This window comes from Cariama cristata, unplaced genomic scaffold (assembly GCF_000690535.1).
Source record: "Cariama cristata isolate BGI_N322 unplaced genomic scaffold, ASM69053v1 scaffold39254, whole genome shotgun sequence".
Taxonomy (NCBI): Eukaryota; Metazoa; Chordata; class Aves; order Cariamiformes; family Cariamidae; genus Cariama; species Cariama cristata.
Genome location: NW_009613030.1, coordinates 1 through 14,809, shown reverse-complemented (window position 1 = coordinate 14,809; position 14,809 = coordinate 1). Strand labels below are relative to the sequence as shown.

At 36.6% G+C, this 14,809-nt stretch overlaps 1 protein-coding gene across 1 annotated transcript; it reads right to left on the bottom strand.

The window, feature by feature from the left end:
- Positions 1 to 254: 254 nt before the first annotated feature.
- On the bottom strand, positions 255 to 14,740 carry LOC104157091 (splicing factor 3B subunit 1-like; the record flags this gene model as incomplete). The annotated part of the gene is made up of 14 exons (XM_009698854.1): positions 14,598 to 14,740; positions 12,945 to 13,048; positions 12,366 to 12,403; positions 11,709 to 11,862; positions 8,785 to 8,951; positions 7,349 to 7,450; positions 6,536 to 6,650; positions 4,615 to 4,694; positions 3,263 to 3,430; positions 2,870 to 3,104; positions 1,842 to 2,054; positions 1,323 to 1,444; positions 448 to 645; positions 255 to 356 (listed from the first exon to the last, which is right to left on the bottom strand). Coding segments are annotated over exons 1-14 (1,941 nt in total), but the record flags the coding sequence as incomplete, so codon positions are not given.
- Between the last annotated feature and the right edge of the window lie 69 nt (positions 14,741 to 14,809).

The following is a 14,809-nucleotide window of genomic DNA, read 5'->3' as shown; positions in this document are numbered from 1 at the left end:
CAATTATTAAACTGTTCTCATCTCAACCCGTGAGCTTTCTCACTTTTACTTTTCCAATTCTCTCCCCCATCCCACCAGTGGGGAGTGAGCAAGCGGCTGCATGGTGCTTAGTTGCCAGCTGGGGTTAAACCATGCCAACAGATATCAAAGTTCAGAAGACTATGTTAATGAAGATCCCATGGACAACTGAAACTAAACCTGAAAACAAATGCAGGTTTTTGAAAAATGAAATTGCATCTGACAATTCATCTCACCTTTCTCATGGGAGGTGTGCCATTCTTTATTTTCAGAAGTAATTTCATTATTTTTCTCTCCTTCTGTTCTTCAGGACTCAGAGTTGATTCATCAACATCAACCTACAAATAATTCCAAACAAATAAATAGGCATTGCTGCATACTCAAAAGAAATCAGAAAATTTTAATCAGCATGAGTGAAACCTCATTTACCAGCAGTTTATCAAAGTATTGGATATCATCTGGTTTTAGGAATGGAAGATTGCCAGATGGCTGGTCATTAACACTCTTCATAGTCCGGTCTTCTGTCTGCATGTGGAATCCAGTCATACCACCCAAAGGTGTTGGAGTTGCTGTAAGCTTCCGAGCTGGAGTGCGAATAGGTACGTAACCAGCTGGTGGAGGAAGAACCTACAGAAGAAAGAATAAAATTTATCTTATCACAACAGAAACAAAAAGAGGAAGGCATCAAATTCAAACCATTACTAAACTTGCATCTTCCCTTTTATTTGTTTGGGGATTTGTGCGAGTGTTATTGGATACATTAGATCCTGTGTTTACAGCAATACAAACAAATCCACCATGACAGTTTGTATTCATGCTTATCCTGTATTGACAGTATTTCAGAAGAAAGCTCACTTCCACTGTTGAGAGCTTAGATAATAAACTCTGAAGTCTCTTTACAAAGTATTAAAGCAGCACTTCAATATCTGTATCAATACAGCATACTTGCTGAGTTAGAATTTGTGACTCTTCTATGTTTTTCTACACCTGGACTTAAGATTTTTATCAGTCCATTCAGAGCTCGTTTCTGGCCTTGACAGGCATTCCCAACATTGAGAAGCAGAATAAGATCTGGCCTTTGAGATCATCTTAATTCTCCCTTTCTAACTGATTCACAATAAATCAGTAACTGAATAGAACAAATGTCTATGATCAATAATCAATACTTCATGTGAAACATTCTACTTCTGGGACTACTTGGTTTTAATAAATAATAAAAAACCCCAATATCCTCTGGCAGGGGGGAAAAAAAAAAACAAACCCACAACATCATGATCTGTTGTATTTTAATCCAGATGAATTACCTTATATCCTTCCGGAAACATAGCATCCAATTCTTCATCAGAAAGTGGCCTGTTTCTCTCATCAATCTCCCTTTCCCAACGCCAAGCCTGCAGCTGTTCAGGAGTCATGCTCATGATATGACCTATATTCAAATTTAAAAAAAATAATAAAAAATTTAAAAAAAATCTTCTGTATGCGGAAGGAGATGACTTGTTTACTTAACCTTTAAGTGCTCTCTTCAGCCAAAGTTTCCATAGCACTTGAAATCTGTAGCCAGTAAGATCTCAACCTTTTAGAGAGCCTTTTATCAATTTTTTACCAACTAAATTGAACAGGAAAAGACATATAACCTTAGCCTCGATTCCTCTCCAGAACCCAGCTGCTGCAGGCATTAAAAATGGTAAACTGAGCATATACTGACTGCTTTCAAACAAGAAGGAGAACGTGTTAGGCAGAAGTCTATTTCAAAATACAATACAAAGGTAAGTGCTTCACTTCCACAAAAGAAAGTGAAGCCTTAGAGAGTGGACTGGGCTTACCTGGTGTAGGAGTTGCCATGTTCATAGCTGGTGTACCAATGGGTGTTTTGCCAGGTGTCAGAACAGGAGTGCTGCCACCCATCTGGCTAGCAGGTGTTTCATCCCATCGTGACTTTCTTTTACTTGCTCCTGGGGTTGGTGTCTCACCAATGGAATCACCACCTCTATCTGTACGAGGTGTCTCAGCCCATCCACTACCATGTCCCGGAGTATCTAAGGAAAAAAAAAACAATTTTTGCAGAAAGCTGAACAGTATATACTCCATCCATAGTATCAATATCCAAATCCATTTTCAGTATCTCATCCTCTATACAAATGTCTATACAAATCAACAAGTATCAAATAAACAAATACAGCAGACAAAAAGTAAAGACTACTTCGGCATTACACTAAAACACAGGTATTACACTAAAAACATCCAACAAAGAACTCCATTTTATGAAAAAAGCATGTCATCTTCTTGCTGAATCTTAGCATAAATAGATAAAATGCTAAAAAATACAAAAGAACTCAGATATTCTCGAAATTGGACAAAGCACTCCAGATACTCGGTTGATAAAAGCATTAAGGAACAATGGTGTTTCACTGTTCTCTGACGCACAAGGCTAATTCAAATCAGGCAGGTGAGAAAATGCTTCCAAAACTTGTTTTAATGCTAACCACTTCAAAAAAATTAAACATCTCAAGAACAACACACACACAAATGTATCATGAAAAGCAATTCAGCATGAGCTCCTTTACTACGTCCACTATGCATTAAAATCCCAACCTGCAACAGTCACTAGATATACCACAAAACTTTAATTCAACTTTTGAGCCGAAGTGCTTTCACAGATGTGAGTTAAGCTAACAGACAGAACTCAATGCTACAAACTCGGATAAAAACATCACTTCACATCAACCACTAGATGTCACAATATAATTACTTCTTGCCTGACTTCTGAATCTACTGTTTACTTAAGGTGAAAAAATCCCATACAATTAACCATTCAAAACTTTTTATGAGCTTTCCAGTTCACCATAAATACCTCTTTCTGTTTTAGGTGTTTCATCCCATCGATTTTTACGTGCACTGGAAGTGGCACCTCCATGGCCTGGTGTTGCATGACCAGGTGTGTCCCGTCCGGGTGTTGCAGCTCCTGCTGGGGTATGACTGGGAGTTGGATCCCATATCTTTGAGCCTGGGGTGGCACCAGGAGTTTCACTACCCTTTGCACGGCCTGGAGTTTCATCCCATCGCAGAGATGGTGTATGTCCAGGAGTCTACACAAGACAAAACCAAAACTATTAATATCTCTCATACTATACAGTAAAAGACTGCTAGTTACTCTTTTTTTAGTAAAGTAAGAACTTCCAAAATCCAAGAGGATTAGCATTAATAATGTCTTATGTAGACAGGCTGATGAACCTAGGGTTATTACCTCTGCTTGATCCCAACTGGATAATTTTTTAGGTGTAGCACCAGGAGTCTGATCAGCTGTCTGATCCCAACGCCGTTTGCGTTTTGAAGGTGGCTGAGATGCAGCTCCATTGACGACTTTAAGCTCTCCAGCTTTAGCTTTTTCAGCTAGCTGTTGCCTAATTTCCCTCTATTCAAGGACACAAAGACAAACATAAGAAACAGATTTCTTAAGAAGTCCTCTTCAGATTATACCTCTAAAAGATTTTTCAGCTGTATTGTATCTTTTTATGCTATTTTTTGAGGTTTTGCTCAAATAACATGTAATTAAGTACTGCTTTCATTTCAAATTCATTCTCTTTTCAAATCCTTCTATACTGACAGAGCAGCTATGTGTTTGGAGGGGCTGTTTCAATTGGTTTCTTATAAAAGCCATTATTACAACAAATGCAAACACATGGAGAATTCTGAGTGCCATCAATTTCTGCCACTTACATGCATGTCTTAAAATCATCACACATCTGTTCCAAACAAATTCCACTTCAGTAAATTAAAGGCAGATGAGTTAGAAAATGTGTTCACGTGAGTTATATTCCACAACGTAAAAAAGCCCCAAAATTCTTATTTAAAATTCTAGGATGACATTGTTAAAGTACACTAACCCAGACTGTTTTTCACTTATTAGTGGATCCATAAGCAGTAAGACTGTCAAAATCATAAACTAATTCCTCAATTAAGGTAAGTCAAGTAGGATAAACCAATGTAAATCTACGGAGGTCACTGGAACTACAAGATCTTGCTCTAATTAACAAGATGGCACTGTAGGTATTAGACAAGAAATTTGACTATATTACCAATATCTTCTTACCTATTAAAATTAATTTTTAATATAAAGCATGTACTTTTACTTTTTTTTTAAATATTTAAAACCAAATGTCAACCTTACACCAGTTCTTAGTACTGTAACATCTGTTGAAAGTGCTTCAACAAAAGCCTTTTAAAACCTCCCTGGATTCTGTTTACACAGAGCTCACAAAACCCAACGTCTCACACTGAACACCCCTCAGTGACTGTTAGTTTGTCTCTCATCCTCTGAAAGAAAATAAAGTCCAAGGGCGATTAAAAAAAATTAGATTAAAATATATTGAGACTATTTCTCCCTCCATTGTTTAGGTATTATATAGAACAAATGTTTTTCAAAATTTTCCTCTTTAAATTCTACTTTCAACATGTGAAGAACAGGATTTTCCAAAGAAAAGGACTTTTAAATCAAGACAAAAAGCCAATAGAATTTCTGTTCCCACTTTCTTAACATGGTTTCAAAGGCTGGACAAAGAAACTAAGTTCAAATATAAACCCCTCCCCTCCACACACCTCTTCTTTTGTTAAATGCTGTTCACGCATAACATCCATGTACGTTCTGGCATTCATTTTAGGATCTGGTGTCTTCCCTCCTGCGGAAGAGAACAGCAACAGGAATGGAGCACAATGAGTACAGGATAAGCAGAAACTACTGACATTTTCTATTGTCCTGCTCTAATATTATATTATTCCATGATCATTTAATTTTACTTTTTGATTGAAAATTTAAAAAATTACATGTATCTTACGTTTATTCAGTTTGCTGATCAATTTAACCTGTTTGAACACAAATGTAACTACTGCAGTTTCAAACAAATATTTAAAAGTCGATATAAATGATAAAATGACAACACAGTTAAGAGTCTTCAGAAGTGATGGGTTCCTGGGTTGCTAATCCGGAATACGTACACTTTCGTGCCTTTGTCTCCATCAGCAGTTCTGACTTCAAGCAGCAGAATAGAAGCCTAGAAAATTATCTCTTTACCATTAGTAACACTTTGGAAAGATATTTATATTCAAAACATTACCTTGTGTAAGCTGTTAAATCCTAGTTGTTATCTGACTATTAGTAACTATTGCATACCTAAGTAATGTTTAAAATGTTTCATCATAAGGACCCATTTATAAGTTTGACAAATCTGGACACGTTTCCCAGATCTTCTAGTGTAATATTGTAAAAGGGCTTCATTAAAGAAAGAAAACAAAACAAAAAACCCCAAAAAACTGTTTGATGATACTTTCCCCCTCTTCTCTACTCCAGGTACAATTGTGATTGGGAGCTGAACGCAATACAGTACATATACCACCACAACGATACTCACAGGTAATGGGTTTTGTATACCATATGTTGTTTTATGCTGTGTATCTTTCAATAACTAAACTTTTAAATACTTTACAAGAAGCCCAACTTTATAAAAATGAGACTTGTCAAGAAAAACACTTTTCTTTAAGAAAAATGTGCAGATTTGCTATACAAGTAGTATAGCATTATAATTTAGGGAAAAAACACAAACTACTTAAACATTTCTATGCTGAAGATCATTGCCCAATTGCCTGTGTCATTCTGACACTAGCTTTGATAGGACTTTCCTTTGGAATACTTTTTCACCATAATCTACACAGGATGTGTTGAACTGCACCCTTAAGAATGCAGACAGGACTGGCATATAGCAGTACTGCTGTAGGAAAGAAATTAAGGACAGTTAGTATGGGCCTGTGAATTCTGACAATACATGTTTATATCAATTACAATTAAGCAAGTAAAATTATTAATATCCCTAGTAATTCATGCAGGCTGAAATTCTCATTTGTAAAACCTGCAAAATAGCTACTAATTTTAAGCCAACAGGCACCTTATTGCCACATGTGAAACTCACTCACCTGAAGAAAGTTTCTGTCAGACCCACTAACACCCCTTTTCCTGACTTGCATTCCAAAATTATCAGAACAGACTTGAACTATTAATAGTATCAAAGTCTTATATATGCTTTTGTTTCTTTTAGCTATACCACCTAAGTTTACATAGGATGGTAAGAATTAGGTGCTCTATTTTGAGAACTAGCATTTCAAAAGCAGTAACCCTGTAAATCTATGACTTGGAATGAAAACTTTCAAGGTACTGAAAGAATCTGAGCACTCAATACACAAGTTGTTCAAAGTATAATGCACAACCCAAAACAAAATGAAAAGAGAAACCTTTAACCCTTTGTGTTTCTATGGCAATGGCTCATTATTTTCTTGTCCTTCTACCTGGAAAGAAAACTCGTATTATAAAGATGAAGAATATGGCATCTAGTTTTTAACCAAATCTCTATGAAAAGGGGATGCTTAAAACAAAACTAAGTTCATAAGCATGCCAACAGAAATCAAAGGGCTAAAGACAATTAAAGACAACAAATTTCATAAAGGGTATAGAAAACTCAAAATAAATTACCATCTGCAAAAGGATCAAGACGCTCAGGGGAAATTATCATCATCCGCCTGTGCTTTTTGTACTCATCTTCCCGATCTGCAATCTTTTGAGGACGGTGTTCTGCAAAAGGATCATACTAAAAACCGAAAAAAGCTTGTTAGTCACATATGTATGAAGAACAATATGGAAAGCGTCTGCTGGCCATAAACCTGTGTTCATTTTCAGTATTGCTAAAAAGGTCTACTTTATTTTTGATCTCAACTAGGCAGGAATGTCAAAACACTATGCCAATATAAATTTTACTTCTGTAACTGGAATTTTAATTTTTCTTAACAGAATTTCTTACAAAATAATTTCTGATAAAAATTTACTATTTTAAGAGTTTATTCACCTGCCACCAAAGCATCTCATGCTGTCAACCCTTCTCTGTTTTTTTGCAGGGGGACTTAACGCTTCTTCATAGGTTTTTAAATTTCACAGAAAAATACTCCAGAAATGAACCTAAGTGATTACATCTTCTTTACAAAACTAGAAGTATAAAGGACATTAAATTTTCCAGTTATTTTCATTTTTGAAGTATCTGACCTATCAATAAAAAATTTTAATAGTTTAGTGTATATGCCCACATTGCCTTTACATGCAGAAGTGCCAATTTTATCACCCTGTGGAATTCGAAACAAAAGCAGTAACAAGCTTATAGCAAAATTAAAACACCATAGCCCTTTGCATACATCTTGTATTTCCAGAAGACAAGACCTGGTCTCAAAAAACTTTAACACTTCCTTCCCCTAATACCTGCATCAGTATTTTATTGTTCCTTCAATTAAGACACACCTGTTCAGTAGACTGTGGTATGTCATTAAGCAATGCCACTGGAGCATGGTACCCTGGCTTCTTCTGGCCAAGCAAACTTGTAGAAGGGTAGTCATCATCATCCTGTCAATAAAAACACATGGCAAATTTGTCATGTTGATATAATATTTAGATAAAATAATGACAAATTAACATACTGTGGTCATACAAAATATGAAAATGGACAAGAATAGTTAATTCCAAATTTTAGCAAGCTTCTTCATGTAGCTTGTTTTATTACTCCCAAGTTGCTGAATCAGATAAACCTATCCGCATCACTAAAGAGATAACTTTTTCTCTGTAACACTCAAGTATTCTGCAACGTGCTACATTTAATCCAGTATGCTGTCTACACTAGTTATACAAAAAGTCTGTATTTCATATTAGCACTATTGATATAGTTCCCTAGTTGGCATATGAAAACTGGTGCACAGAAATTCAAATCATTTTTTCTTAAAAGCCAGCTAGGTATAGAACAAAATTTCAGTAAATAACCCAATTAAAAAAGCTTCAGAAACAGTGAAAAATTCAAAAATATATTCATGTTGATTTAGTTACACCTTCTCAATCACAATGGCAATAACAAGTACTTGGAACACGTAAGATGCTTTTGCTATCTGTTTCCTCCTATTAGCAGCCAGTTTCTGTGCACTAATTTACAGCAACCCAAAAGAAAAACTGCTCTTAGAACTATGACCTGATTTCAGTGAGACTTTGCAATGAAAATTTTTAATTATTGAATTCTTAGAAGTCTACAGATGACACATAGTACATCACTACAAAAATTTATCAACTAGTACTAAGCTGAACATAACAATCTTCCTTCCTCTTAAAAATATAATTCACTCAGTATAATATGTAATTGCCTATGTATTTATGGTGAGAACTGTAGTTTCTGACTAGTCCTGCAACTGAAAGTGTGGTCAAATGTTTAACATTAGAAATTAATATAAAGTAATCTTACAAGTAAGATACATAAGGAGAACATAATACAGTGAAAAAGTCAACTCTCAAGAATTGCTCTGAAATTTGAAACGAAGAAGAAACAGAAATCTTAAAATAGTCACTTAAGTTTGTTGGTCCAAGTTTTATTGTATTTTTTTTTCACCATCATTTTTCACCTTGGCAGTAGGAACAGAACAAAGTCAACCATTCCAGTCAAGGCTAACACTGATTAAGTACCAGGCCACAACTTTTTGCCTTCTGCTTGGGCCTACATGAATTTCAAAGCACAATTCATGAAGTATAAGCCAGACTTAGAACTTATGAGCTTCCTGGATAAGACATATCTGGTCCAGTATGGCTTTAATGATAATAACTGCTTTTACTTCAGCAACTGCTTTAAAAGTTACTCAAAATTAATCCCAAAATACTTATAATGCATGTCCTAAACAAACAAAATACATAAAATCACTTACATCTTCCAATTCAGTTGCTGCAATAGAAGTGACGTATCCAGCAAACCTGCTGTCACTGCCACCATAAATTTCTTGATCATAATATCCTGTGGAATCAAGGCCTACTCCTTGTGCTTCATCAAGAGCAGGCTTTTTTCCTTGAATTTCTCGAATTTGAGCTTCAATATCTATGGTAAAGACAACAAAAAAAAAAAACACCACAGGTCTTTTTACACATACACATAAAATTTAATACTTATGTTACTATGTACAGCAAACTGAGTTTTTCCCCCAATTTCAATTATTATCTCTAAAGAAATAAACAAATACGATACATAAAACTATAAAAATCGTGATGTTTATAAGCAGCTTTTCCTTAAATTGTAATATTATCCAGCACAGACTACTTCAATTGTATGGCCTAAAGCAAACTATTCAAACCCACTGTTAACGTATCTCATCTATCAACAGAGAGAACAGAGAAGGTAATTTACACCTCAGTAATATTTCTCAACACTACACTAAAACACTTTCTCAACAAATTTAATCCTCTCATTAAAAAAGCCTTTCAAAATGTTATCATCAGTTAACAAACCAATTTTGCTAATTTCAACAAATCTGTTCAAAAGAGCTACTGCATGAGTTGTCAAATCTCAGAATATTTAATAAAGCAACACCGTATTGTGTTATCTACCATACTGCAAAGCTGGATTATCTTTGAACAAATAAAAAAAACCCAACCTCTAATATGCCATTGGATAGCAAGTTAGCAAAAAGAAAAAAAGCAGGATCCGTTTCTTCTCACTCTGGTAGCTCAAATGTTATTTATTCATCACTATTCCTGCCTGTACCACCATCTTTGAAGAGTCCACTATTCTTCTGGATAACAAAAAGCTTAACCTTCAAAAAGGACAAATGTAAGCTTTGTCATTCTTTTAACGTATCAGGGTCTGACTCTTATCAACTCTGGTGGCCATCTTTGACTTCACAAATCTGGTACTTTCAGAAAGAACATTAACCTGTTAACCCAGCAGACAAGGAACCAGATTAAACCATGCTTTCCTCCTACCTGTTGTAAAGCAACAAGAAAGTAAGTTATAGTAATCCAACTGTCTTCAACAAATATAATTGTGATGCAGGTATATTAAGGCACAGATAACTCCATAAAAATTATTACTGTTTCCATGTGAATTTTATTTGATTCAATAGATATATAAAGACAAATCAATACAATGTGAATTTCAGTAGAACAAACAATTATTTTCATGGACAAAAAATATCCAAGAGTTGCATTTCATGGCTGAAGGAATACCAAGGATCATGCTTGAGCAGGAAGGTTGGATTATATGGTCTCAAAAGTCCCTTCCAACCTCAATGATTCTGTGATTCACCCTCCCATCTGAAGTGGTACTGTCTGCTACATTAACTTGAGGGAAATTTACCAATTTACAAAAGCTACAGGAAATTCTAGTCACAAATAACCCTAAAATCTTGACTGTTCACTACTTTTTTTACTATTGTTGCTCTTTTCTCTTTTTCAGGATGAATAAATTTCACAAGGTTTTCCAACTGAGATGTCTTGCAAAAGACACTATACCACAACATCCGCTAATAAACTTTGCAAAAATTAAGAATAGAATACTTTTTTTTTTTAAACAAGGTAAGATTATTGCTAATCCAAATTACTGGACTTGAGACATGAAATGGAGGGGTTGGTGATTTTTTTTTTTTAAATGACTGAAAGACTGCATACCAGAATTGCTTAGTTTAAAAGTTTAAACTGTCAGCCCTGTAAACTTCAAGACCTAAAAGTCAAGGCTGGGTCCTTTTCTTATTGCAAGCTGCCACTAATTAAAAAAAAAAGAAAAAAAACCACACCACACTGTAAGCCAAAGTATGGCTCCTGTACAAAGGCATGTTTTCTATAGAGGTAACTGAACATATAGTTTAACCTGACAAATCTTTCTATATAGCTACGAGCGAGGATAGCAGGATTAGGTGTTCACATACAGCCTGCAGGACTGGCAGTTAGAAACATGGACTTCACTTTAAGTACTGTAAACCTGACAGCAAATCTGCAATTCCTGCAGTGGTCTAGTGGGGAAAGAAAGAAACAGCAGAAGTATGTTTCTAAACTCATCAAGAGTCCCATGTACAGAAGATACAACATAGTAGCTGATAAGGAGAATCTTGCTCCAGCCAGTTAAGGGCTTCCATCAAACTTCTGCAGATATCTAGAACAGGGTAACTTGGACAGTCACCTCTGCGTGACAAAAACTCCCAGTATCTGCCTTGAACTCATGAGAAGCTGAATCCTGACAAAAGCTTTATACCGCTGGCCATGATCAGGTGCTGAACCCTGTCCCCAGGTACATCCAGCTCCCCCTAAAATCCTGCTCAGCATCGGGGATTCCAGTGCGTCCAGAACTTGGGACATGTTGCTCCCCAATATGGTACTTTCTGGAGAAGCAGCAGAAACAAACTACTGCTGAATTAGAGACCTCTGTCTTGCCCACAGAGGTCCCTGATCATCTTCAGAGGCATACCACAATACCACAGGTATCCTGTTTACTAGAGCCATCTTGAAGTATTCCATTTTTGTAAAGTCATCCTATGGCACAGTTATGGAACTGATACAACTTAAATACTTTTCTCATAGATTTTTTTAGTTATTTCTGTTTCTTCCAAAGAGCAGATCAAGTTCCTGAGTCCTTTTGCAGCCTGATGCAATGCAGCACTGAGGTGAAAGGGAATACTTGAAGCTTCCACTGCTACCAAGGACAACACTACTAGCACCGAGTGCTTTTGGAGTACAATGACATTGTTTCCTATGTCTAAAGAGCAGTTACTAAAACAGCATACTGCCTCTTTAGTAGCATCTTAAGTCCTGATTGCATATCCATAGCTGTAACCAACTTCAACACAACAAAGTCTACAAGTCTTACCTACAATGCAAAAGCCTTTCCATCGTCTGTCAACTGAATCAACCTGATCATACAGTTCAGCCAAATAAAGCACCAGTAAGTACCCTGCCACGCAGGATGGGGCACAGAGATTTGCTTGTACATGAGCTCCCACTGCCACCACCACCACCAGAGTCTATTAAAACAATTGTGGGATTTCTGCAGCAAAAGTGTCAACACAAAAATATTTTCCTATTAATAGTTCTTACCAACACTTTACATACTAAGGCCTTGCTCTCTTATTTTTAAAATAGCTATATTTACTGAAGAACACACAGATCTCATTTATTATTGGCCTTCTCCTTTAAATTACAGTGACTACAACTATTTGCAGAGTTAAGGAGCATTCTCATTTTCCTACAGGAAAACCCGCTGGGTTAGCTATACCATAAAAGAAAGTCTGCATAGGGTCTACAGAGTTAATAAACTCCCACTTACAGTCACCATACTTTTCAACTAATGCCATGCAGTCTCTAAGCACTTGTTTAAATGAAGCACTCTGAAGAGAACATCCATTTGATGTGCCACAAAACCTCTTTAACCAGAAGGTCTAAAAGGTTTGCAGCCAGAAGCAGTCTGATTGCCCATTTTAGAAAGCATCATGTACTTAGCCGAAAAGAATACTAAAGATGTGTTTACCTTCCTATAACTGGCAGTTTCTTCAAAAAGCTCACACCCTATTTAACAAAGCACTTAAATACAAATCAAATTAAGAAAGAGCAATCACAAAGCTTAAAAACACATTGTGTGAAACAAAGTACCTGTTTGATGATTTAGTCAACCAGGACATAAACAGAAACTTCAGTCAAAGACAGAGAAACAGTGGGAGTGGGATTTATATAAAAAAAAAAAAAAAAAAAAAAAAAAAGAGGTGGAGAGTAACAGTCTACTGATCATTCTTTTTTCTGTATTGTGTTCTATTTAATATATTTTGGTATTTTAAAAGTAGTAACTTTAACATGCATAGGTGATTTGAAATATACCATAAATGCTGAATATTATTAACATCAACACATTTGAATTCGAAGTCACTGAAAATCTATCACATAGTCAGATAATGATAGCCTTTCTCAAAACATATGTTCCATTATCATACATCTAGTTCTACTTGCAACATTTGGAGCATAAGACATTATTCAGCACTAAAAAAGATTGAAGAATCAGACTCCGTACTGAAGTAGTATTTTACAGCATAGTTTCTATGTTTTCATGCCTTACCATATTTTTGCACATTTAACTTGCCCTGTGCAGCTTTACTTCTAGCTACATTAGCACTCTCATAGATGTTAGGTCTCTCTATTACATTTGGAGATTTCTTTGTTCTTTTCCGAGTAAGAAAAAAATTATGCAAATTAAAAACTATCTTCGACAGCATTCAAAACTCAAGCATTTATTGAGGCTTTATAAGCTCCCATTTAAAACTTTACTTTTCAGACTAAAGCAAAGAGTTGCCCCTTAAGCTATGTAACTGAAACAATCTCAAACTGTTTCGAGACATCTTTCAAGTTGTGCCTCGAACACATCAATTAACAAGTATTCGACAAACAGTACAGAGATGTGAAAAATCTTCTAAGACAATTTAGTAACAATTCAATATGGAGGATCAGTTAGGAACTCAAAAAAGAAAGAAAGGTTGGAACTCAGAAGAAAAATAATCAAACTGTTCAGCTAATACCTCCATGTTGGGAAAGACAACATTACATGATCATACCCAGTTATACATAATTTTGTATTTAACTATCTACATGCCACCCCCCCTTAAAACCTGTTCTGATACAATACTAATCAAAACACATGCAACTGGAAGCATGTCAATGCTTTCGTTAAAGTCAATGGACCATCATTTGCTTCAATAAATAAGCAATTTAAGTTAAAACACCACCACCACTATCTTATTATAAAAAGCTCTTCAGGTAATACGCAGTGCAGAGCGCTATGATGGGTAATACTCAGTTGGGCAGTATCTCACACAAGCCTTATGCATATCACAGCACATAAACAAAAGACAATTTCTGTAATTGTACAAAAATGTTCTAGAATGAGAAAAAGTAAAATCAAATTAATTTTTTTTAAAAAAAGGACAAAGTTTAAGCTCTTCTTCATCCATAAACTCAATTAGATCTGCAGTGCTAAAGACTATGTTAACCTTACTTCCATGGGAGATGATGCCTCTCCATTTGAAAAGTTTTTTTACTGAAAAACTTACCACCCCAAAGGCAACAAACACCTGGGTGCCCTGCCTACCTCACAGCGTACAACCACTGTCCAGAGGTAGTTTTGGTTAGTAAACTACGGGTGTAAATTAACACAAAACACAGCAGGTCACCTATCATACACAGAAACATGAGTAAAAACCCAAAAGCAAAAACACAGAAGCAGTACAATTCTAAAAATTATTCTCCCTTGCCTGAAGGTATTTAAGAGCAGGGCAAGCCCCACTGTCCAAGAAGAAAGCTTTCGTTCATGCTATAAAGAGCTGGAAGCAGTAGCGAACACAGACACAGAGCACCTCCGAGAATAACATGAAAACCTATGAAAGCCCTCACTCATTAAACCGCTCAGAAACCAGATTTCCTACGTAAACACCCAGCCGGCAGGAAGTCTCCATGCTAAAATGGCAGTTGAAATGCTTGAGACCTCACACTGTTTTTTCCTCTCCTTCGGGGCATTTTTCTCAGTAAGCACCACGTCGACACGTTGCTTAGAAACAGCTCAGGCCATGCTGGCTTTCAGCGGGCAACACGCCTTCACCCTCCCTCTCCGGCCTCCTGTTTACTGCGGACCCAGGCCAAATGTCTCGGCCAAGAGAATAAACGTGTGTTATTGATATTTACGATGCCAAACTGAGAAGGCGTAGAGTGCGATTTTTACCGAGCGCGTCGAGAGCTCCACGCGAGCGCCAGGAGGCGGCCGAGACCGCGGGGGCAGAGAAACTCGCGCAGCGATCGGGAGCGGAGGCGAGGAGCGGCCCACGGACGGCCCTTCGTGGAAACGCTGCTCAGCCTCGGCTTCATAACGGCAGGCGGGGGCCCGGCAGAGATCCGTGCCTCAGCGGCGTCGCCGGTCCCGTCGGCAAAACCAGA